Here is a 22,971-nt window from a genome sequence, read left to right on the forward strand (position 1 = left end):
AATCAGACAATGTTCAGTTAATAAAATTTCTGCTATGATAAACCAAATATCCTTAAATTATTTAACAATGAACTGCTAAAACAACAACTATTAAAAAATCATTCTTATTACAATTACCTGGCAGTCAACATACTGTGATAAACTATCATACTGCAACACTAAATACACAGCTGTGCTCTAAATAACCATAGGCTCATAGGTAGGTACTAGGCTATTGGCCCTGGGGCCTATATAAGCCTAGCCAAAAGGTACCCTTGGCTTTGCCATGTATTACAGTCTATATTTCAGAACAGTAAACACGAAAACTTTGTTTTTACCATTAAATACATCAGAGAAGGCTTCTTAACAGGATATGCTGCAAGCAACAGGAAATTGTGCTCTTCCTAAAGCTGCAGTGGATGAATAGCATGCTGTGTGTGTTTGTTGCCTGAAATGCCTATACATGATGCTACCAGCTCAGATTCATAAGCAGATCTGAAGGGGTCCTATACTTTGGGACCTCGAAAGTTTAATAGCTCGAATGCATATGGATCAAACCATATGCATCGAACTATTAAACACAAAAAAGAATTTAAACTAGTGCAGGCAGGGGGGGGGCAAGCCCCCTGCATCCCCCGCTACTTAGATATACCAACTCAGAGATCGCACTACATTGAAGTAAACCATAATCTCCACCTACGGAGATTTCTGTTTACATTTTCGACATTTTGCACTTTTGGTGTACTCGTGTCGAGAATATCGTATTCGATGTTCTCGGACTTTGAACACATAAAGTAGACCCGATCTGAAGAACTACAGAGTTTTGGGCAGAACTGGAAAGCCTGCCTATAACAATAACAACTAACCTTCCCCTAGGGACCAGACAAGTTCTTGAAACTGGCAACAGAAGCAGCTCTACCTCTGGAAAACTGGTCCTTGAAGGCATTTTCCACTGTGCAGCTCATCACCCAGTGGCAGAAGATAATGTACTTAGAAATTCACCTGGACTGGATTTGTTTAGTTACAACTAGACTGTCTACCACTCACAAATGAAACAAATAGTAGATCCACATTCCCAGACTCAAGCATATGTTTGGGGTACAACCTCAGCTAGCAGTGGTATGGAAAGCCTTCCTTTTCATCAAATCAGCCCCTGCTAATGAACATCTCAGAGAACACGGTCAACAGGAAGTGAAAATTAGTCCTAAGAGACTTCTGCTCCTTCTGAAAAATGAAGCAGGGTTCCTACAGATAATGGTGGAAAGTAACGAACACCAATAACAGAGTCCTTAAAGGGAAATATACACACCTGCCAACAGTACAGTTGTATTTACCACAACAACATATGTTCCAGTAGGATCACTGTTGTAGTAATGATCTTTGGGAACTCAGCTGCAGGTGAGATGTGATGTCTGGCCTGACTTCCAGAGCTCTGCATCATGCACAAGAGCAAAGCCAATTCCTCCTGCTCCCAGAGCAAAGCCAATTCCTCCTGCTCCCTAGGAGCATTTCCAAATTCACTGTATAAAGGGAGTCAGTCTGTATTATTTTCAGTTCTTTCTAATGGATAAGGACCAAAACATGGTAGTCATTTGGCTGCCACTGAGTAAAGCCCATAATATTTGGGTGTCACTCAGGGTAAAATACCTAGCTTAGAGTACCACACCTTCACAACCTGTCCTCTCTGAGGCCAACGAAGGTATCTTAAGAAACCAGCTTTCACAGCAGTAATGTGATGAGAAACATTACAGACAAATCAGCACATGGTAGTCCCTATGACGTAAACTCTTTAAACACGTGCCACAGACATTTTGCCATATTCTTCAGAGATCACTGTGCCCGTTTCCTGACTAATTTGAATACAAAATAAAGTAGCGGCTGTGTATAGCATACTACTGTATACCTACCTTGTGGCTACAAGGGTTAACACAACTGATTGGTGACAAAACTGTTTTACAGGCTATACAAGTCAAATTTATAATATCCCGCTGCTGTCACCTTAATGTGTGTGACAAGCAGGTGTAAAATCCCACCAAATGCCACTAATTACTATGGGACAGTCACAGGTTATGGTCTCATGATCTGCACTGTTGACCACCAATTAATGAATATGTGAAGGGTGACTGGCCATGAAAGCATAGGGCAAATGTTCAATGTTACCTTGGGTTCTTAGCAATGCCTGTCACATCCAAATAAAGCTTATGTGAAACGCTGTAGAGCAGAGTTACAGCAACTGACTTCCCAGGATTTCACACACCTTGTTCTCAGCCTAGTGCTTTCTACAACAATTTTAGTGGTAAATGAGACTTTGCCAAAAATATTTTGCATACGTACACAATAAAATCTTTCCCAAGAGAGGCTAATTGTACATTTGTAATGCCACTACCCCTTTACTTGTTTTAACAATAGCATGCTGCCCCCTGCAAAACCAGCCTAGGACATCAAGGATATACTTACTGCTCACTCTTTTAAAACCAATCATAATACAGTTGTGTAGGTAGCCATGGCTAAAATAGTCCCTTTTCAAAAGGGGGAAATCTACAGTTAAATTCACAACTTTGAGAAATTACTTTTATACACTAGCAAATAAATCAGCATCAACAAGCTTTCCAGAGTGTATAATAAGTTTTATTTAAACGAAATTAAGCAATGCATGTTATGACTAAATATATAGTGAGCACTGTACTTGCACAGGGAATTAAAAAAGGATTTAAACTGGCAGAGGGCACACAGAAACACACCGACGGGAGCTATTTTGGTCCTACTGCAAACTAAGAGAGACTTTGGTATTCTATTTGCCATGGACTTTTAAAAGCATTTGACAGTAGAAGGAAACTCAAAAGCAGTGAATTTTAGACATGGGCCCTCAGTCCAGAAAGATCCTTTGTACACATTCCAGAAGGCAAAGGCCATCTGCTACTCTCAAGAGTTGAACTAAAGCCCCAGGTTCTGTATTTACCATTTGGCTTACAATCAATGTGTATTGCTTTCTATTTCCAAAAGTATAATAAAAAAGTAACAACTTTAAATAATAATTAAGCTCTGTAAAGTGTGCATTTTTTATGTAATTTCACCTTACAGGCCATTTTGCTTCCCTGCTTAAAAAGAAGACAGCAAAATAAAACTAATTTAGGTAACACACTGATGGAAAACACACACACAATGGCCAAGAGGAACAATAGTGATCTAGTACACAGTGCCAAGTTAAAGTTTTTAATATGAAAAATAAAAAATAAAATCAAAGCTATTAAAGTCCTTTTTTAGCTGTAAAGTTGAAAAGCGCTTTCGCCCAGGAAATTCAAGACTTTTTCAGATAGCAGTCCTAAACAAGTTCAACGTTTAAATATCGCTCGCAAGCTGTCATATGATCAGGGATAGCCACTCCTAACAGCAAAGCCATTTACACCCCCAAATTTTCCTTAAGGAAGTAATTAGCTTTAAAAAGTTCTTTTAACAGTCATCTTAGCAAAGACTAGAGATACAAATATTTTCATTAATTCCCGGCCAGCTGTTTGCCTGAAACTTAAGTTGCCAATAAACTTTTCTTTCCAGATGCAAGTGCCATGGTCCAGCCCTTGGATTTCATGGAACTTGTTCTACAACAAAAATAAATGAGTGGTCAGGATGTTCTACTAAATGTTTCGCTAAGGCATTAGTTGTTTTTGTCTTCGGATGTCATATAAATATTTGTACAGTCTCTTAACATCCGCTCAGTTTTCCCAATACAGAAACAAACACTGCACAGACCACTCCTTTACTGTTGCTGTTAAAACTGCCTTTTACAGTAACAGGTTTCCCTCTAATGCAAAAAGTTTGTCCCATATAAATCCATTTGCAAATGGGGACAGTGCCCACATTTCCTCATCTGGTTATGGATGAAACCTAAAGGGTTTCAAAGAATGTAGTCTCCAGTACGTTTTTCAAATTCTTTTCCTTCTTAAAGGCAACATGTGGTCTAACATCAAAGCATTCGTGAAATTCCCTATTCTCCTTTAGTGTTTCCCAGTTCTTGTTTAGCATCCACTTAATTAGTTTATGGTCAAGGTTACCATTTTGTGATGAAGGAACACAAATTCTGATGTGTTCCTAATTCTCTCCGAAATAGGAGCCCCCTCATTCACTTCTTGTTCTGTATAAAAAATACGTGTGTAAAATTATTTTTCCTTTTTATTATTACTACCTCTTATTTCAGCCACAAAAGCTACTGGATAACCTCTTCTCTGAAACATGGTAAGTGCATTCCTCCAAAAAATGGCATTCTTTTGTTACCATCCTGGCCACTCTGACAGACTGGCCTTTTACTACAGATTTCCTCTGTGCCAGAGGGTGGGTGCTAGAAAAAGAGAGGAATGTGTGAGTAAGTAGGCTTCTGAAAGAATTTTGCAAAGTAGCATTTGTTCTCCACAACTTTAATTAACAGAACATCAAAATATGCTATTTTTTTCTCTATCCATTTGAAAGGTGAATTTTAAAGAATCAGTGCTTCCATTAATAAAATTAACAAATTCCAACAAATCCTTTCACACCCTGCCAAATAATAAATAAATCATCAAAATATCTGGTGTAAAATCGTATCCAATGATTAAATGGGCCACTTAACATAAAATGTCTCTCCCATTTTGCCATTACAATGTTGGCATAAATAAAACCACAATTAGCCCCCATGGCTACCCCTTTTGTTTGGTGAAAAAATGCCCATCAAATAAAATAAAGTTGCTCATTAATGCTACTTCTAGCAGTTTCTTCCAGGTGGTTAACCAGGTCATTGTCAATACCTTTTTATTCCACGAAATTGCGGGACCAACCCCACCTCTTGAGGTATCGTGGTATACAAATCAGCCACATTACCAGCGATTAAAACGGCTTTTTCACCAAAAACATTTTTTCAAAAATTTCCAAGAATCTTTACAGAATTGTGCCTCATGTCTTAAGATGTATTTTAATTTAAAATCAATAAATTTGGCAGAAGCTTGAGTTACAGAACCTTTGCTATCCACAATGGGTCATATTGGTAGGTTAAAAATGTTCTTATGTATTTTTGGGATACCAAACAATGTGGGAATTGCAGGTGAAATAATATTCAGGTAGTTCAAATCTTGTATAGTTCTTCTCTCAATAAACAGGTAATGTAATTGAGCTGTAATCCTCTGATACACTTGATTCAATTCATTCTTAGGAACTTCTTTGTTGGTCAACATAGCCAACATTCTCCTTTTATATTCCTCCTGCTCCATCACCACCAAGCCCCCCCCCCAAAAAAAAATCCGGTTTCATAAACCTTAACCCAAACTCATTTCAACTCCTCCAATTTTATCTTGTTCTGTGATGTCTGGGTTATTCTTATCAGATCTCTTTTGTTTCTCCAACATTTTCCCAAGGTCAAGTTCACATTCATTTTGAAATAAGTTTAAAGTAGGAGAGACTGTCACAAGATGTCCCTTGCTAGATGCACAAGATAAGCCACTGTTGAATAGCTCACACAAACATTTTAAAACCAGAGGGTTAGACACCATATTATCAGTTAGGTACAACTTAGAAAACTTCCACTTGCAAACATAAAATGTTCTAGCTGTACATTTTCTTGTCTCATTCAATACCTGCTACATATCCTCATGGAACAAGTGCTTAAAAAAGTAACAAGACAGAATCATCTGGGCTATCAGCTGCAACTGCTCTGAGTTGGGGTGCACCAGTCAACACTAACACTGTGAGAGTGTAAGGAAGCTTGTGCTAATTGTTTTTGGCAAAGTCCATTAAAAAGGGAGAACAAACCTCTCCTAGGCCAAAAAAGGGGTGACCACAATGATCTTTGGTAATTATTTCTGAATCGTCAAAAGTACGTTGGGTATCAGTGGAAAGCTTCAAGTGGCTTCTCCTGGCAATACACAAGCCCAAAAGAACAACTGGCCAATACCTATTCAGCTGTTCTGTTGCCATAGCTTGGAACAGACTTCCTCTGTCCATCAGAACTATATCCAATACCCTTAAATTCAAAAAAGCCTTAAACAATTTCCTACTTAATTCATGGATCTGCTCCTGCCAAAGCCCTAGCTAACTCTTACTGTGTTGCTCCCCTAATCCTCTGGCTCATCCACTTTAAACTACTCCTTGAACTTTTAGCATACTTTTCTGATGGCCTGTCTGTGTGTTTTATATTGATCATATTTTTTTTATTCCAAAGCATGATTTGTTTTACCTAGTAATATACTATGAGATCTACAAGTTTGCTATATTAAAATCACCAGATGTCTTCTTTTACCATTTACTTCAGATTTACTGCTCTGTTGCCTTTGAGATTTTTATTAGTATTTACTGTTACCTCTATTAGAGACTGTCATGTTACCTCTGTATTACAGACCGTCATGTTACCTCTGTATTATAGACAGTCTTTTTTGTTTGTTTAAGCTTACTTAACTTCTGTATTTAGTGTTATTTCTGCTTTACATGTACTGTTTGGAGCTTTTCTCTGCAGGCTTTCGCTGAAAATGGGCTCATGCTCAGTTGGACTTGTGAAGAAAATGAAAACACTCATCTGTATTAGCATGTCTGGCAGGATATCTTTGTATATTCTCAGATTAACTTGTACTGTATGCCAGCATGCCTAATTGTGAAAATATAAATAAGTTTTTAAAATGTTGAGTATTTCCCTGTTTATACAAAATGTTTAAAGAACTTATCAGTGTTTTGATACATTTCTAATTTCACATGTTTTTGAGGGAAATTATAAAAGTACAAACTGTCTGTGGAGAATCAGCTGATTAGTAGGCGATGTCATTAGAATGTTCCTGGTTGCTAGGTGATTATAAGAACAGATACCCGACAGGGAAAATAACTTTTTCAAACAGCTGATTGTTTCATTGCGACTGGTAAAATGGACTATAAAAGAGACTGCTGAAGTCAGTTGAAGGGCAGTTAAGAGTCACAGTCAGTTACAGTGCTGCGCAGTGGATATCCAAGAAAAAGGACTCACCAAAAACTGTAAGCCTGCCTTTGCCTTGCTCTTATGTTTTAGAATAGATCAGGTACGGTATTCTCTAGTTAAATTAGGAAAGTTTAATTATTTATATAGAGTTTTTCTAAGATGATAGACTGCTATCCTACAGTTTAATTTTATATTTCTGGTGACTGAATTCTGGTGTTTACTGAAAATTATTGATTTACATTCTTGTAATCATAACCCCTCCATCACTCTAACACTCATTTCATAAATTCCGGCAGAAGTACCTGGAACTCTAAGATGCAGGTGCTGGGACCAACAATTTTTTTTTTAAGTACCACTGAATTTTTCTCATATGCAGTGTTATAGAAATCTTGAGATACCAGCATTACTTTAATCTTCCCTGAGCAGCATGTGTATACAATCTTTTATGTGAATGCCAGTGACTGAAAACATGAATACAAAAGCTGCATGGAATGCCTGGCTAAAAGGGCATCAGACAAGATAAGACAGTGCTTAGGAATAATTCCTCTCTCTATCAAGGCATAATTATTAATATAAATAAATATTTGTATTGAAATAATTCCTCTTATAATCAAATGTCAGACAACAGATGCAAACTAGCTATAAGACTTCGCAGTGTGTTTTTAGAATTGTCATCTCAGCCTGTTATTAGGATAAAGATAGACTGGAAAGGTCACAGCAGCCTGAAAAGTACAGTTTTGTACCTACCATAAATGTAGATGTTCGAGGATTCCATTGCTGCAGTCCTTACTATTGGGTATAGTCCGCATCCAGTCGGCCCGAATACCAGAGTATAAGGCTGACGTCGGTCAGGGCGCATTAGACTGACGTCAGTACGTCAGGGTACTAATGCGCATGACCGGCGTCATATCCTCAGTCTTTTCTTGCCCCAGATGTCAGAAGACCCTAAAAAGACAAGGCCCAAAATACCTGCACCAAAACATGAACAATATATACAAAAATATAAGCAGGTAAACTCACCTACACAACCACCCCTAAACACAGAGGGGAAGGAGGGAGGGTAAATTGGACTGCAGCAATGGAATCCTCGAACATCTACATTTATGGTAGGTACAAAACTGTACTATGTTCTTCGTCTTCCATTGCTGCAGTCCTTACTATTGGGTAGAATCCCAAAGCAGAGGTAAGGGAGGCTGGCAAATCATAAAGAAGCAGGAGCTGACAACATGCCTTGCAAAACAGCAGTGGCAAAACCAGCCCTAGACTTAGAGTAGATAGGAAGGTGATAATGCTTAGAGAAAGTATGCACTGAACTCCAAGTAGCTGCTTCCAAAATATCCTTAGTTGCCACCCCCCGTAGAAATGCTGTTGAAGTGGCAGTAGCCCTAGTGGAATGAGGCCTGATCCCAGCAGGAATCTCCTTGCCATGATGGGAATAACAAAATGCAATGCAAAAGCCAATCCACCTAGAAATAGTTTGTTTTGACACAGGCTTGCCCTGCGAACTCAAAGCAAAAGAAACAAACAACTGCTGAGACTGCCTAAAATCCTTAGTCCTGCTTAAGTAATAACGCAATTGCCTGTGTACATCTAAAGTATGCAAAATCTTTTCCCCTTTATTTTGGGGTCTGCATAAAAAGTAGGCAAATGAATAGTTTGGTTTAAAGCCACACTAGAAACCACTTTAGGCATAAAGGAAGGATTAGTACGTAAGGATACCCTATCCTTATGGAAAATCAAAAAGGGCTCGACTGCCATAAGGGCCTGCAATTCAGACACCCGTCTTGCAGAAGTAATAGCCAACAAAAAAGCAGTCTTCCATGACAAATATTTCAATTCAGCAGTAGCCGCAGGCTCAAAAGGTTGTAGAGTAAGTTTTTCCAACACAAAATTGAGATCCCAAGCAGGAGTAGGAGCTCTACGTGGGGGTCTTATATTTTTTGCCCCTCTAAGAAACTGCTTGAACAAAGGATGCGAAAACAATGGTGGGTCACAATCATAGTGAGCTGAGATTGCTGCAGCATGAATCTTGATGGAAGAGAAGGACAGACCCTTGTCCAGTAACTCAGTAAGATATTGAAGAGCCATACTCAAATTAGGCTCAGAAATCTCCAAATTCTTTGCTGTACTCCAAGATAAAAATCTCTTCCATTTAGCTGCATACACTTTCCTTGTACTAGGTCTTCTAGCTTCCATAATCACATTTAAAACTTGTTGAGGAAGTTGAGACCTGCTGTGTTTCAACACAGAATATGCCAGGCTGTCAGATGAAGAGAGTGAAGCTTGACATGGAGCAGATAACCGTCCTGCTGGTATAACAGATGTGGAATCAAAGGGAAAGGCCATGGAGGCTTCTTTACCAGACTCCGTAGTAGAGGGTACCAGTGTTGCCGAGGCCAATCTGGAGCTATCAAAATCATCCTTGGCCTGTCCTGTCTGACCTTTAACAGTACCTTTGGAAGAAGAGGCAGAGGTGGAAAGGCATACACATGAAGGTTCGTCCAACTGAAAGACAGAGCATCCACTTTCCAAGCTGTGTGATGAAACCCCTTTGTGCAAAACTGTGGCAGCTGGTGGTTTAGTGGAGAAGCGAACAGATCTATGTCTGGAGTTCCCCCTGACACTGTCAATTTCAGAAATACATGAAGATCCAGTTTCCACTTGTGGGGATCCATGATTTGTCTGCTTAACACATCTGCTAAGGAGTGCTGTGCTCCTGGCAGAAACCTTGCCTGAAGAGTTAGGTGCAAGCGTAGCGCAGTCTCCCATAAAATCATTGCTTGCCTGCATAGAGGATAAGAATGTGTTCCCCCTTGTTTGTTGAAGTACCACATGACAGTTGTGTTGTCTGTTAGAATCAACACCTGCCCTGGAAGAAGTAACTCCTTGAAAGCTAGTAATGCGAACTGGACTGCTAACATCTCCTTCATGTTGATATGTAGATGCTGTAGTCTGGCAGGCCACTTGTCTTGTATCCACTTTCCATTTAGATGAGCTCCCCAAGCAATGTCCGAGGCAGCTGTCAGTAAAATCTGACTCGCCTCTGGCTGGGTCACAGAGAGTCCCTTGTTTAGGTGACATTCCTGAGCCCACCACAAAAATTCTCTTTGAAGGCAAGGTATTATTTGAATGACAGTGTCTAAATCCTGGCAGTGCTGTGTCCATACATTTTTGAGATACCATTGTAACTTCCTCATATGCAGTTTGGCATTGGGAAGCACCAGAATACAAGATGCCATGAACCCTAATGCTTGAAGGACTGTCTTTGCAGTCAGCACGGACTGATGAGATAGTTGATGGAAGTAAAGTGATAGACTTTTGTTTGTCCGGGGTTAAAAAGGCCATCTGGGCTGCTGTATGCAGTCTCACACCCAGAAAGCACATGTCTTGAGAGGGTACTAGACTGGACTTTATTTCGTTCACAGAATACCCTAGGCATCTTAGCACTGCTATAACATATTCCAGATGCTGTAGAAGGTCTTCCTTTTCTTGAGCCAAAATCAGGCAGTTGTCTAAATAAGGATAGATTTGAAGTCCTTGTAGCCTGAAGTAAGCTATCACTGGAGCCAGAACCGTTGTGAATACTCTGGGCGCAGTAGATAAGCCAAAGGGCAATGCAGAGAACTGATAATGAGAATCTCCAGCTCGAAACCGCAGATACTTCCTGTAACTTAGCCTGATAGGCACATGAAGGTAAGCTTCCTTGAGATCTAAAGCTACCATCCAGTGATCTTTGCCCAGCAGGGGTAAAAGCTGTTGTAACGTCAACATCTTGAACTTGGGAATGTCCAGATAAGTGTTGAGGAGAGATAAATCCAAAATTGGTCTCCACGTGTACCCCTTCTGTGGTACTAGGAACATGCGAGAATAAAATCCTAGGCCCCTTTCTGATACAGGGACTGGCTGAATGACCCCCATTTGGAGTAAATGAGAAACTTGCTTGTGAGCCTCTTTTCTTTGTGGAGGAGGAACGTCTGGCATGCCTGTGAAAGGGGGCAATGTATGGAAATAAAATCTGTAACCGTGGTGAATGATGTCCAACACCCATCTGTCTTGAGTAATTAAATCCCAATTTTCTTTGAAAAGAGACAGTCGTCCTTCCAAAGGAGCTGCCAGACGAGAATCTACTGGCAGCTGAAAAGGCAGGTCATTGGGTCTGTTTACGAAAGGACTGACCCCTGCCCTCACCAGAAGTCTGAGCAGGTGAACTCCTGTTCTAGGCCTAAAAGAACCTTGGGCCCTGCCCCTACCACGTCTAGACCTACCCCTAGACTGGGAATCATAAGCAGGATATGTCCACCCCTTAGCAGGCCAATTTCTACTAAACCCGGTGGCTGTACCTGCAAAAATCTTTAACAGTTTGCATAGACTTAGCTTTGTCCTCCATTTTCTTTAAAACTGCTTCCACAGGTGAACCAAACAACACATCAGACTGTAAAGGAGCATCCAAAATCCTTGTCTTAACATGCTCAGCCAAATTTTGATCCCTCAACCAGGCATGCCTGCGAAGAACAGAACTAGTGGCAGCCACCCTCGAGGAGGCCTGCACAGCATCAAAACCACATTGCAAAGAATGCTTGCCCACTTGTTCAGACACATAAACCAAATCTAGCAATTCTTTACAATCAATACCTTCCGCCAAAGCATCCACCTTAGATTTTAATTGTGAAAGGAGATAATTTTGATATTTCAGCATGTGAAACTGACAATTCAATGCTCTCATGGCTAGAGTGGAAGAAGTATACACTTTCTTACCCCACCTATCTAACGCCCTTGCCTCTTTGTCAGTGGGAACAGGATTTTTAACCACAGAGGCTTTAACACCTTTAGGCCCCTGAGAAACAGTTTCTGGGTCCGCCCTAGGACTCTTAAACAAATACTTATGAGCCGGGCACCCTATAGTACCTATCAGGTTTAACAGGAGCAGGAGGCAAGGAATCAGGGTTCAGGGAAGCCTCTGAAAAAACATCTTCCACCACAGTCAACACAGGAGGTATAGCTAAGGGCCTATGCTGGGGTAAAAACAAGAATTCCCTAAGCCTCTTCCTGGAATCAGAGTAATCCTGGCCTTCCCATTTAAAGTGCTCCCTCATGGAATGCAGAGTCTCTGAAAATGAAAAATCATCAGGAGGAGAAGCCGAAGGAGTGGCATCATCCACATCAGAATCAGAATAATGAGGATACTCCTGCAAATCTTCCGCAGAAGACTCAGAAGCCCCTGAACCCTGTTCAAAAAAGTGTCAAACTCTGGTTCCACCCTAGGCCTCTTATCAGGAGGGCCCATAGAACCTCTAATCATAGTAATCAAATCTTCTGCCATTTTAAGCATATGTTTCTTAGGTACAGAACCCGAAAGGCTAGGAGAAGCCCCTACTGAAACTGAACTTGGCCTTCCTCTAAAAGAAGTTTTGGCAACAGAAGGAGAGGCTCTAACTACATTGGGAAGAGAGGGAAGAATAGTTACCTGAGAAGCCCCCTCAGCCTGGCCTGCCTCCTGAGAGGGCACATCCTGTAACAGTAAAGTTTCTGCCTGAGACTCCATAGAAACTCCTGGCAAAACCTCTGGCTCCACTGAGCCTCCTAAAGAACCGACGTCCGGGACTGCCGGTTCATCAACCCTAGGTTTCGCTGTTTTGTCCTTACGCTTCTTGGACGAAGCGGGCGTCGGAGCATCCGACGGCATTTTATAATTACAACGCTTCCCAAACACTAATCTGGCACAGTCTAACCTCCTCTTAATAGTGCGTTTGTTAAACCTAGCACAAGAGCGGCAACCAACAACGTCGTGTTCAGGCCCTAAACAAGGTATACACAATGTATGGCAATCCCTATGAGGTATCTGTTTCCCACAAGAAATACAGTTATTCACTTTTTCTGACATCCGGTTAAATACTGAGGCAAGAAAAAACCAAAATGTTCCCCAACGGGGTACTTAGCCAACTCTGATTCGGTCTGAAACTCCGGTTTCGGAAATATTTCAGAACGCCAACCTGCACTCGCAAAACTGCTTCTGCATCGGACAACGCGGCAAAAAAGACTGAGGATATGACGCCGGTCATGCGCATTAGTACCCTGACGTACTGACGTCAGTCTAATGCGCCCTGACCGACGTCAGCCTTATACTCTGGTATTCGGGCCGACTGGATGCGGACTATACCCAATAGTAAGGACTGCAGCAATGGAAGACGAAGAACATCAAGGGTCACACACTGATGTATTGTAACAGCCGGAATGGCTCTTCTATTAGACGTTGTATAAAACATGTATTAATCAGTACTTTTCTATTTCAATCAAACATTCCAAAACTATATGTGTAAAGAATGCAAATAATGTAAAACACATGATTTGTAAAATGTACATATATGCCATAAACAGCATAGAATCAGGAAATGTATATTGTTCTATTTCATACCTTATCTATAGAATGAATGACAGGAGCAGATGTGTTTTGCATATACATGCGGCAAAGCTGCAGACTTTATATGAAGTTTTCATTAAGCTTTTGTATTGTACTACTTTGTGAGCTGCAAACTTTTATTAGTTATGAATTATTCAACAACAGCAATAATGTAAATATGCACTGCAGCTATAACAATAAATAGCCTCATTAGAAATGTTGTAATAGACAATTAAGCAGTAAGAACATATGATAAAGCAAGCTGAAGAAAGGAATGCTGACTGTACTGGTCACTAAAAAAGGGAAGAAACCTGTTCTAGTAGCAACTTTTAAAAGTCTGCTCACAAACAATTTTAAATAGATGTATAACCTGATTTGGACACAATGCATGTCTAAAGAGGCAGGACTGTATCTTTCAAGATTGTATAAAAACCCTGTCCTCATCTGTAATCTTAGTCAGTCAATAAACCAAACCAGATACAAGATGAAATAAACTGTACTGTACTGTCCCAACTGGAGATGCCTTGCTTTGATCACATTTATTATTCTTGTTCTTCTAACTGCCTGTATTTTGTTTTCATAGGTGCAGTGCTTGTAGATATGTTTACATGCAGTCTGACCAGTGGTATCATGAGAATCACCAATGCTATGAGGCCAAGAATTAAAAAAAAACTCTTGCGGAGGCAGCTTCTTGTAGAGAGACATCCGTGAAGGTGTTCTGATAAGTCAGGACTTTGTTTTCTGGTAGAAAGGCCATTCTTTCTTCTGTGTCTGTCATACACCCCAGGAAGGCAATTCTTTGTGAGGGTACGAGGCAGAACTTTTGTAGGTTCAGTTTGAAGTCTATGTGATCTAGAATGGTTGAGACCTTGCATAATGATTCTAAATATCTGGAAACAAACTGTACAAATCTGCAGGCTGCCTAAATAAGGGAATATGCAAATGTCCTGGGTCCTGTAGTAAGCAACCAATGAAGGCAGGCACTTCGTGAATACCTGAGGTACAGCAGATAGCCCAAAGGGTAATGGAGAAAACTGACAATGTTAGCTAGACACAGCAAATCTCAGATATTTTCTGATGCCAGAAGCAATTGTAACATGACAAGTATCTTTCAGATCTAGTCACCACAAAACGATGGTCTGGATGAAGGGGTAGGATTGTCTGCAGGGTGAGCATTTTGAACATGGATACTTTCAGAAAAGGATTTAGATAAGACCAATCTAACACTGGTCTCCACGATAGCTCCTTCTGGGTACCAAAAAGATTCTGGAGTAAAACAGATTTCCTTTTTGTGGTGCAGAACTGGTTCTATGACTGCTGCTTGCAGCATGTAAAGGAGTGCTGGACAGAACAGATGTGTCCAGACTGGTGGGTGCAGGGGGGTTCCTTGAAGGAAGGAAGGAGTATTTTCTGTTTACTGCCAAGAGAATCCGCTCTCAGTACAATTTCTCTGAGATTATTTGTGGCCAGGCTGCTGGACTGAGCAAAAGACTTTGGGAATAGCAAAGGGGAGGAGGGACAGAATGAAGGGATGGGATTCCTGAGACTTTGCATAGTCATTCTTTAGCAATGTATTACTTCTTTCTTTCTGAGAAAGGAACCCCTTTTATTTCGTTTGGAAGCATTATCCTCTTGCCATTTCCTCTTGGCATCCAAACTCTTATTAGGCTGGGAATTTTGTTTGTTTTGTCCTTTGAAGTTGGACAACTTGTTAGGGGTGAATCTGGGAATATGAAACACTGTAGATACCCCATGCATAAATTTACCTTTACCATCCTATTTTTGACAACCTAGGTAGCAGCAGGGCAAAACCCAAAATTAAGAACTTTAAGAAGCATTCAAAAATCTTATTCTGGTTATGCCTTTAAGCATACCTTCTCCATATAAAAGCAGAAGCAGCATTTCCAGAAACTGTGTCCACATCTTCCAATACCCTTCTCAAAGCAGGTTTCAAAACCTGAGTCACATTAGAAACTGTTTCATTCATGTAACATTTCCATTCAGCAATAAAACAAAGTAATTTAAACTGTAAGCACACTGCAAAATAAACTTCAACATAAAGTCTAGATGACTTAGAATTTTAAAGACTAAATTACTAGACTGAGCCAATGCCCCCCCCCACTTCCTAGTTTTATCTGGGGGTGAAGGGTTAGAAGAAGCCAATAACCATATTTTAGAGTTGGGAGTTGGAGAAACTGCAGCTGAAAAACGGCAGAGAGCTGCAAGATCACAGTACACCCTTGTATTTCCTCTCAGCCTTTTTTAGGAACTGGTTCACTAGCCAAAGGGGTTTTACATGCAGTTTTACAGACATCTTCTAAAGGCTGGTAACAGAGGAGGAACAGTCAAAACATTTAGAATCGTATCCTCAATATGATCATAAACTCTGCCACCCTCTGAAGCAGCTCCAGATTACTTCCAGTCAATACACCTCTAAACCTTGCATCTGAGGAAAGGGGAACATCTGCTTGGGTTTTTGAACATGTATGCCTTCTGAAGAATCAGACTGGATGGATTCAGTGTGTTCCCTACTGTCTGCATCAGAGCCCTCATCAAAATATGCAGCTATACACAGATCTATAGAGAAGGCAGCCTGCAGTCATTCTGAATAACAGCATAGTCTCCCAGATTAGCCAACTGTAAAACAGTTAGCTAAGGAAACCACATCAATCCTATATATGGTAATAACCTGACTGTCTGCGAGTTAGTGAAGTTCTGTTTCTTATTACTGTGAACTACACTAGAGGGCAAAATATCTGGGGACAAATTATTATGTCTGACAAGGGGTAGCTTACCCCAGACCTCTCATGCACTTAAAGGGTTTGCTTCTCCCGTGTTTCTCCCATACCTGAACTAGGTACTGAACAGCTCCAGAAGATATGTCTGACCCCTGAACCATACACGGCTGCAGGCTACCACCACAGGGTTACAGGGAAAAAGTTAAGTGGCCTGTAGGATGACTGAAGGGAACACTAGACTGACAAACTGTTTGCTGAGGCATGTTTTTGCTAATTTATTTCTTTTTTAGATGCAACTGGTTTTGACAGAGGAAGAGCTGCATTAGGTTCCATCAAGTTAGGGAAAATAACACCAGCCAGAATGATACAATGACACTATTAAAGGCTAAGGACAGCAATAACAGAAAATATAAACTGTCCCCCCACACAGCAAATGGGGCTAAACTGCATAATATGTAGCTGAAACAGTTTAAAATGTACTAAGCTTTGTTCAACAGCCTGCACAGTGAAGTAAACCGCATACACATAGTACCACATAAAATTTGCTTGCCCAAATCATGCAAAAAAAATCAAATATGTGCCCCTAAATCAAATAAAAAGTGCATAAAGAAGCATGTACATAGAAATTACCTTGTCAGAAATGAAAAATTCTCTACAGAAAATGCAAATAAAGTGGTAAAATCATGATTTAATGACAAACTGCTACAAAAGTGTTACATCAGTAGTTTAAATCAAAAATGGAGAAGCAAAAAATGCAACATCTTCCTGTCAGAACTTCAAAATGAAGCAAACCGAAACAATAAGTGCAATTAAATTACAGCTCCGTGTGCACAAGGCTGTTCCTAGTGTTCAGCTGACACCAATGTACTTCAGTTTCCTAGTAAAAGTCATAAAACACTTTAGAAAAGCCATATAGCTGCTTACAAGCAGTATCAATCATACAAACAACACAGCAGTAAGTTAGAATACCCAGAGGAATTAGCAGCAGTGTTAAATACAAAATATATTAAAATAAAAAGTTAACACACAATATATATTGTAAATAAAACAGAAAAAATCCAAAGTATGCAATACTAAAGAGAAAGGAAGTAGTCTGGAAGTTGTAATCCACTAATGCAGGTTGCTGAGATGATTCAAATGTAATTCTTACATCACCCCCCTTTCTACATGGGGTCAGAGTGCTGTTTCAGCTATCACCCTCTCTCTCAATTCAATGGCACTGCCCTACTTTCTTTGACAGTCATGCCCAACTGTCGCAGGTCTTCTCTCACACTATCAATCCTTCAGAGCAGATACTAAAGTAGCTTCAGTTGCAAAGATGGTCTTGTTGCCTTCTTCTCATCTGTCCCAAATCTTCTCCATCAAATTGTCTTCTGCTTTTCTGCACATGTACCTGAACCACCACAATCTGCTCTCTTTCACCATCTCTGCAATTGGAGCTACTTTAGCCTCTGTTCTGAAGTCCTCATTTCTTCGTATGTCCCACTCTCAGGCACTTTATCTCCACCACCTCTAGCTTCCTCAACTGCTCTTCCTTTACTGCCCAGGTTTATATACCATATAGCAGTGACGGCAGTACTGACTGCTCCACTGCTACGTATACCTTACTCTTCATATTCTTTGTCATTCTTCTGTCATACATTACCTCTGACACTGTGCCATTCGGATGCAGCTCCTTTAATAGCTTTGACCTCAGACTTCACTTTTCCTCAACCACTCCTCCAAGATACTTGAATTTGTTAACCTGTTCCACTATTTTCCCTTCTTTAAATTCGCTGCTTCTGATTTCTCCCATTTGCTGCCACTACAGGTGTCTTATCTGTACTCCGTTTTATCCCATGTGCCTTCAGTTTTGCATTCCGTTCCTCTATCGTTTGCTGAAGTTCTTACTCAGAGTATACCTGTAATGCCACATTGTCTACACACACCAATTTTGTTGATCTGTCCCCCTCCAACCTGTTTGTTGATTGTAGTCCATCACCAGTATAAACAGCAGTAGGCTCAGAGATGAAACCCAGATGCACAACCACTGCCACTAGGAACTCCTTTGTGAGACCGAACACAGTCATTGGGTCCTTATACATAGCCCTCAAGAAATCAACCAATGTTTCTGGGACTTTGAACCACAGAAGAGCTGCCCAAATCAGCTTTCTAGGGACCTTGTCATATGCTCTCTCAGATATAGGTCAGTTTATCGAAAAACCACATTGTTGAAATCCACATGGTCGAGGACATATGGTTGACAATGTAGTTAATCAAAAAACTGAAAGCCACACAGCCCCCTGCCAACAAACATAAAATGATTTTGCAAGGGGGGGGGACCTCTCTGCACACCTCATGTGGGAAGCTGTGCCCCCACACCACCTGCTAAATTACTTATACCAGCTCTGAGACTGCATAACAGTGGGGAAAAGGGCAAATTCTCTGATCCCCACTGTACTATGATCTCAGTCAGAATCTAAATAGTCGACCATATGAGTGGCGATTTGATCATTCGATAAACTGACAGACTCACTTTCTGGAAATCTAAGACTGCCCAGTGGACCTTTTCCTCATTTCTGGCTTCTCCACCGTCTGTCTCACTGCAAACATTGTTCTCTTTTATTGCATTCTGATCTAAATCCAAACTGCTCATCTTCCATCTTACTGTCTACTTCTCTATATTTGTTTATATCACCCTCTCTAGAACTATTGTGTAGTACAAAAGGAGTTTGATGCCACTGTACTGCACAGTTGTGAATGTCCCCTTTGCTCTTCTCCACTTGCACTAGAATGCCTATTCTCCATCATTGGTGATATGCCTTTCTTTCCATCTTGCTAGGAGTACCATCAGGAGCCATTTCTCCCCTATCTTAGCAAACATCCTCATCATATCTACTGCAATCACATGTGAGCCTGCTGCTTTCCCAGTCTTCATTCTCCTTAGTGCTGTTCTTACTTCTTTTATGATGGGCTTCTCATATTCTTCTTTCATTGTAGGCTGTGCATGGGTCAGTGCAGCTTCTGTGGGGTTTTCTTCATTCAGAAGCTGCTGAAAGTACTCCTTCCATCTGCCTTTGATCTCATTATGGGCCGATGAGCAGGTTGTCACTGGCATCCCTTAAGAAGGGTGTCTATCTTCTACATCTTTCTGTCCTTGCCTTGCAACCTAATAGAGTTTCTTTGTGACATCTACTGAGTCACTTTCCAGAAGCTGATAGAATGCCCGAGATTACTTCTTTGCTACTGCAACTCCTCTCTTAACCTCATTGCTAGGAAATCAATATTCCTTCTAAGCCTGGTCTGTCTTTTCTATCTCCAAGTTTTTTCTTGACTTCCTGGACTTCTGCATTCTACCATCAGTTTTCTTTATGAATGCTACCTTCACACTTAGGTGCCTCAGCCACATACCTGCTCTGCAGTCCTCACACACACTGTTTTAAGGCACTGCCATTCCTTCTTAATTCCACCCATTTCCTCTTCTTCCTGAGGTGCTACAGCTCTGTGTAATTCCTTGAACTCTTGAGCTTTCTCTCTAGTCAACCTCCAGGTATTCAGCCTAGTCTCTATTGACCTTACAGCTTTCTCTGAACACTGCTTGCAGCTGATGTTGGCAAACAATGGTTTATGCTGTGGGCAAACTGTTTCACTGGGGATGACTTTGCAATGAGGGATTCTACTCCAGTGCTCTTTCCTTATTAGGAGCAAGACCACCTGAGCTGCATGTTGGATGCTCTTGTGAATGATCTTGTGACTGTCTCTCTCTTGCTGAACCATGTGCTATCCACCATCAAGCCATATGCCAGACTGACGTCTACAATGGCCTCTCCTTTATTCCTGATATCGCACCCACGTGGACCAAGGCAGTCATCATAACCTGATCTGTCAGGTCCAATACGTGCATTCACATTATCCATTACCACCAAAAATTCTTGTGGTCCTGCAACTGCCGTCTGAATGCACCATTTTCTTCAGTATCACAACCTGGCATAGGCTGAGATTTTGAAAAGTGCTCTATCCTGCCACTAGAGTCTGAGTGCCATGAGTCTATCACTAAATCTAATGACATTGCTCACATTTTTAAGCCTCTCCCTCACCACAATTCTCACACCATTTCTAGCTTGCCCTCTTCCTGTATAGTAGACTCTGGACCCCAAGGAAAGTGACCGCTGTACTGTCATTCCATCTCGTCTCCTGGACCCATAGGATGTCCATCTTCCTCCTTACTATCATGTCATCCACTTCCAAGCTGTTTCTTATAAGTAAACCTATACCAAGTGTAGCAATTCTTAGTTTACGTTTGACAGCTGACTGGTTTTACATAACCCAACCTGGGCAACTGGACACCGACCAGCTAGTGCTGCTAAACTTTATAGTGGGTACACACTGGACAAAAGGGGCAAATAAACCCCTTCCACTATTAACATACCTCCCTGGACTACATGAAGAGAGACATGGAAGAGCAGTCTGATCACGTAGCCCAGGCCAGTATGACCCTGACCCAGAGTAGCATCCTGCCCTCACCAAGAATGATACCATGGTATAAAGAAAAAAATCACTTTCAACAATTGGCTAAGTTACTAGTGTCATTCAAAGGGGATCCAGTGTCTGTCTGCCTGGGATGACATGCTCGACGAGCCATGCTAGAGACGGCTTGCACCTGTCACCCTTAGGTTTTCGAATACTGGCCAAGGCTCTTGCCACCTCAATAGTGCCTTTTTTAGGCAAGGCTCAAAAGACAAATCCACCACCATAAATAGCACAAGTAACAAAAGTCTGAGGGTAATACTACTCCGTGCCAGAAGTCTAAACCTCAAAATGCTTGCACTCGAGGCACTCCTCAGTATGGAGAAAATAGGGTTCCCTATCAGAAGCTTGAAACACTATAAGCTTGAAAATCAAAATCCTGAAACCAAAAGCCTGAAAATTCAAAATCCCGAAAACTCAAAATCCTGAAAACACAAATAATGCTAATATGTCACTATAAAGACACTAATATCTACCAACTGACCCTGACCCTAACCCTAAGGTCCGTCAATATCGCACACTCACCTGACCCGCGCCCTAACTCACTTAAACCGCCCCTAACCCCAATATTTGTCACTATTGCATACATGCCTAACCTGCGCCCTAACCCTAACTCACTTAAACCGCCCCTAACCCTAACATAAAACCAACCGCACACTCACCTGAACCCAACGCATGACCTAACACCACAGGGCTAACAATAGCAAAGCCACAATGACGTCAGTATGTCCATTTTGTGTTTTCAGGATTTTGGGTTTTCGGGATTTTGAATTTTCAGGCTTTTGGTTTCAGGATTTTGATTTTCAAGTTTATAGTGTTTCAGGCTTCTGATAGGGAACCGAAAATAGATATATGTGCAGTAACAGAAACCTGGTTTAAGGCTCCAGAGACCCCAGCACTACCAGGCTACAACTCATACCATACATTTCGGCCACAGAATCCAGACTGAAATACAAAAGGTGGGGGAGTACCCATATTCATCAAGGATACCCACACCTCCAGGTTAGTGGCACAGCACGATGCTTCAGAGATTATCCACGTGTAACTAACAACGGGCAAAATCACAATTCAAACTATAGCTTGCTACAGATCACCCACCATGTCCCAGGACCCCCATTCCACATTTCTGGAAACACTGGGTAACATACAGGTCCTACCAACACCCTAATATTGGGTGATTTCAACTACCCAAACATTAGCTGGGAGAACTACTCAAGTACCAACTCCCTTGCCCAACATTTCCTAGAATTTATAAACTCAAATGTCCTGGAACAACTGGTCAACACTCCCACCAGAGGTGACAACATACTGGACCTGGTCATCACTAACATGGTCGACCGGTGTTTCACACTGGAGGTCAACCACTTTCTGGTTAGATCTGACCATAAACAAATCTCTTTAGATATCCACATTCTGCCCCCATCCCCGGACAAGGAAACCACCGTGAAAAACTTTTCAAAAGCAAACTTCACGTTACTTAAGATGGAGGTGGAAAGTTTCAAAGCCCCCATGCTAAAGGATAACGTTGTCCAAGCTGCAAAATCCTTTACTAATGCATTCTACGGGTACCTACAAGAATGCATGGCTTGTGCTATCCCAAGCAAAACCAAGACTCACTCCTCTAAGAAAAGGAAACCAGTCTGGTGGACCCTTGCCATAAACAAGCTATACAATAGGAGTTGGAAACTAGTACAGAAAAGAGTAAAATCCCAAGAAGGGAAGACATCCCTGATCAGTATCAGCAAGAAACTACAATCCCTCAAAAAATCGTCCAAGGCAAACTTTGAAAGAAAACTTGCCAAAGACTCCAAAGATAACCACAAGGCATTCTTTAGCTATGTCAAGAATCTAAGTGGCAATGCTCAGATCTGCACGGAATTAATGCAGAATGGCACAAAGTACACTGAACCAACAGATATTGCCAACATCCTGGCAGACCGGTTCAGTGCAAACTTCACCCCCTCCCACCCCCAAAAGGGCCCATAACCATACTAGAAGAATGTAGAGCCCCTGAAATCACAGACATTCAGGTTAAAATAGCCCTCTCCAAAGTCAAAAACACAGCATCAATGGGACCGGACGGTGTCTCAAGCTGCGTCCTACACTAGCTCAAAGACGAAGTAACCCCTCACCTAAACACACTGTTCAAACTCAGCCTCTCCACAGACTACATACCCATAGAGTGGTGCACAACAATGGTTATTCCGCTTCACAAAGGTGGAGCCACAACAGACCCCGGGAACTATCGCTCTATAAGCCTCACTAGCTTGGTCTGCAAGGCTATGGAGCGCATCATCATGGAACCCATTAACAGAGACATTGGGAAACTCCAAACACTGGACCCTACCCAGTTCAGCTTTAAGGGCAGATCATGCCTCCTAAACCTGGTGGACTTCTTTGAGACAGTTACCAAGGCTATAGATGAGAGA

At 41.3% G+C, this 22,971-nt stretch overlaps 1 protein-coding gene across 2 annotated transcripts in view; it reads right to left on the reverse strand.

Moving 5' to 3' along the window:
• The window catches only part of ZFAND1 (zinc finger AN1-type containing 1), a 566,374-nt gene that overhangs the window by 374,101 nt on the left and 169,302 nt on the right, over positions 1–22,971 (reverse strand). Inside the window, exon 3 of one of the 2 annotated variants that reach the window (XM_044089370.1) lies at positions 16,667–16,688. The exons of the other annotated variant lie outside the window; for it this stretch is intronic. Coding sequence (XP_043945305.1) covers positions 16,667–16,688 — 22 coding nt within the window. The remainder of the gene's footprint in view (positions 1–16,666; positions 16,689–22,971) is intronic. 2 annotated transcript variants of the gene reach the window in all.

This window comes from Protopterus annectens, chromosome 12.part0 (assembly GCF_019279795.1).
Source record: "Protopterus annectens isolate FY-2018-M chromosome 12.part0, PAN1.0, whole genome shotgun sequence".
NCBI lineage: Eukaryota > Metazoa > Chordata > Ceratodontiformes > Protopteridae > Protopterus > Protopterus annectens.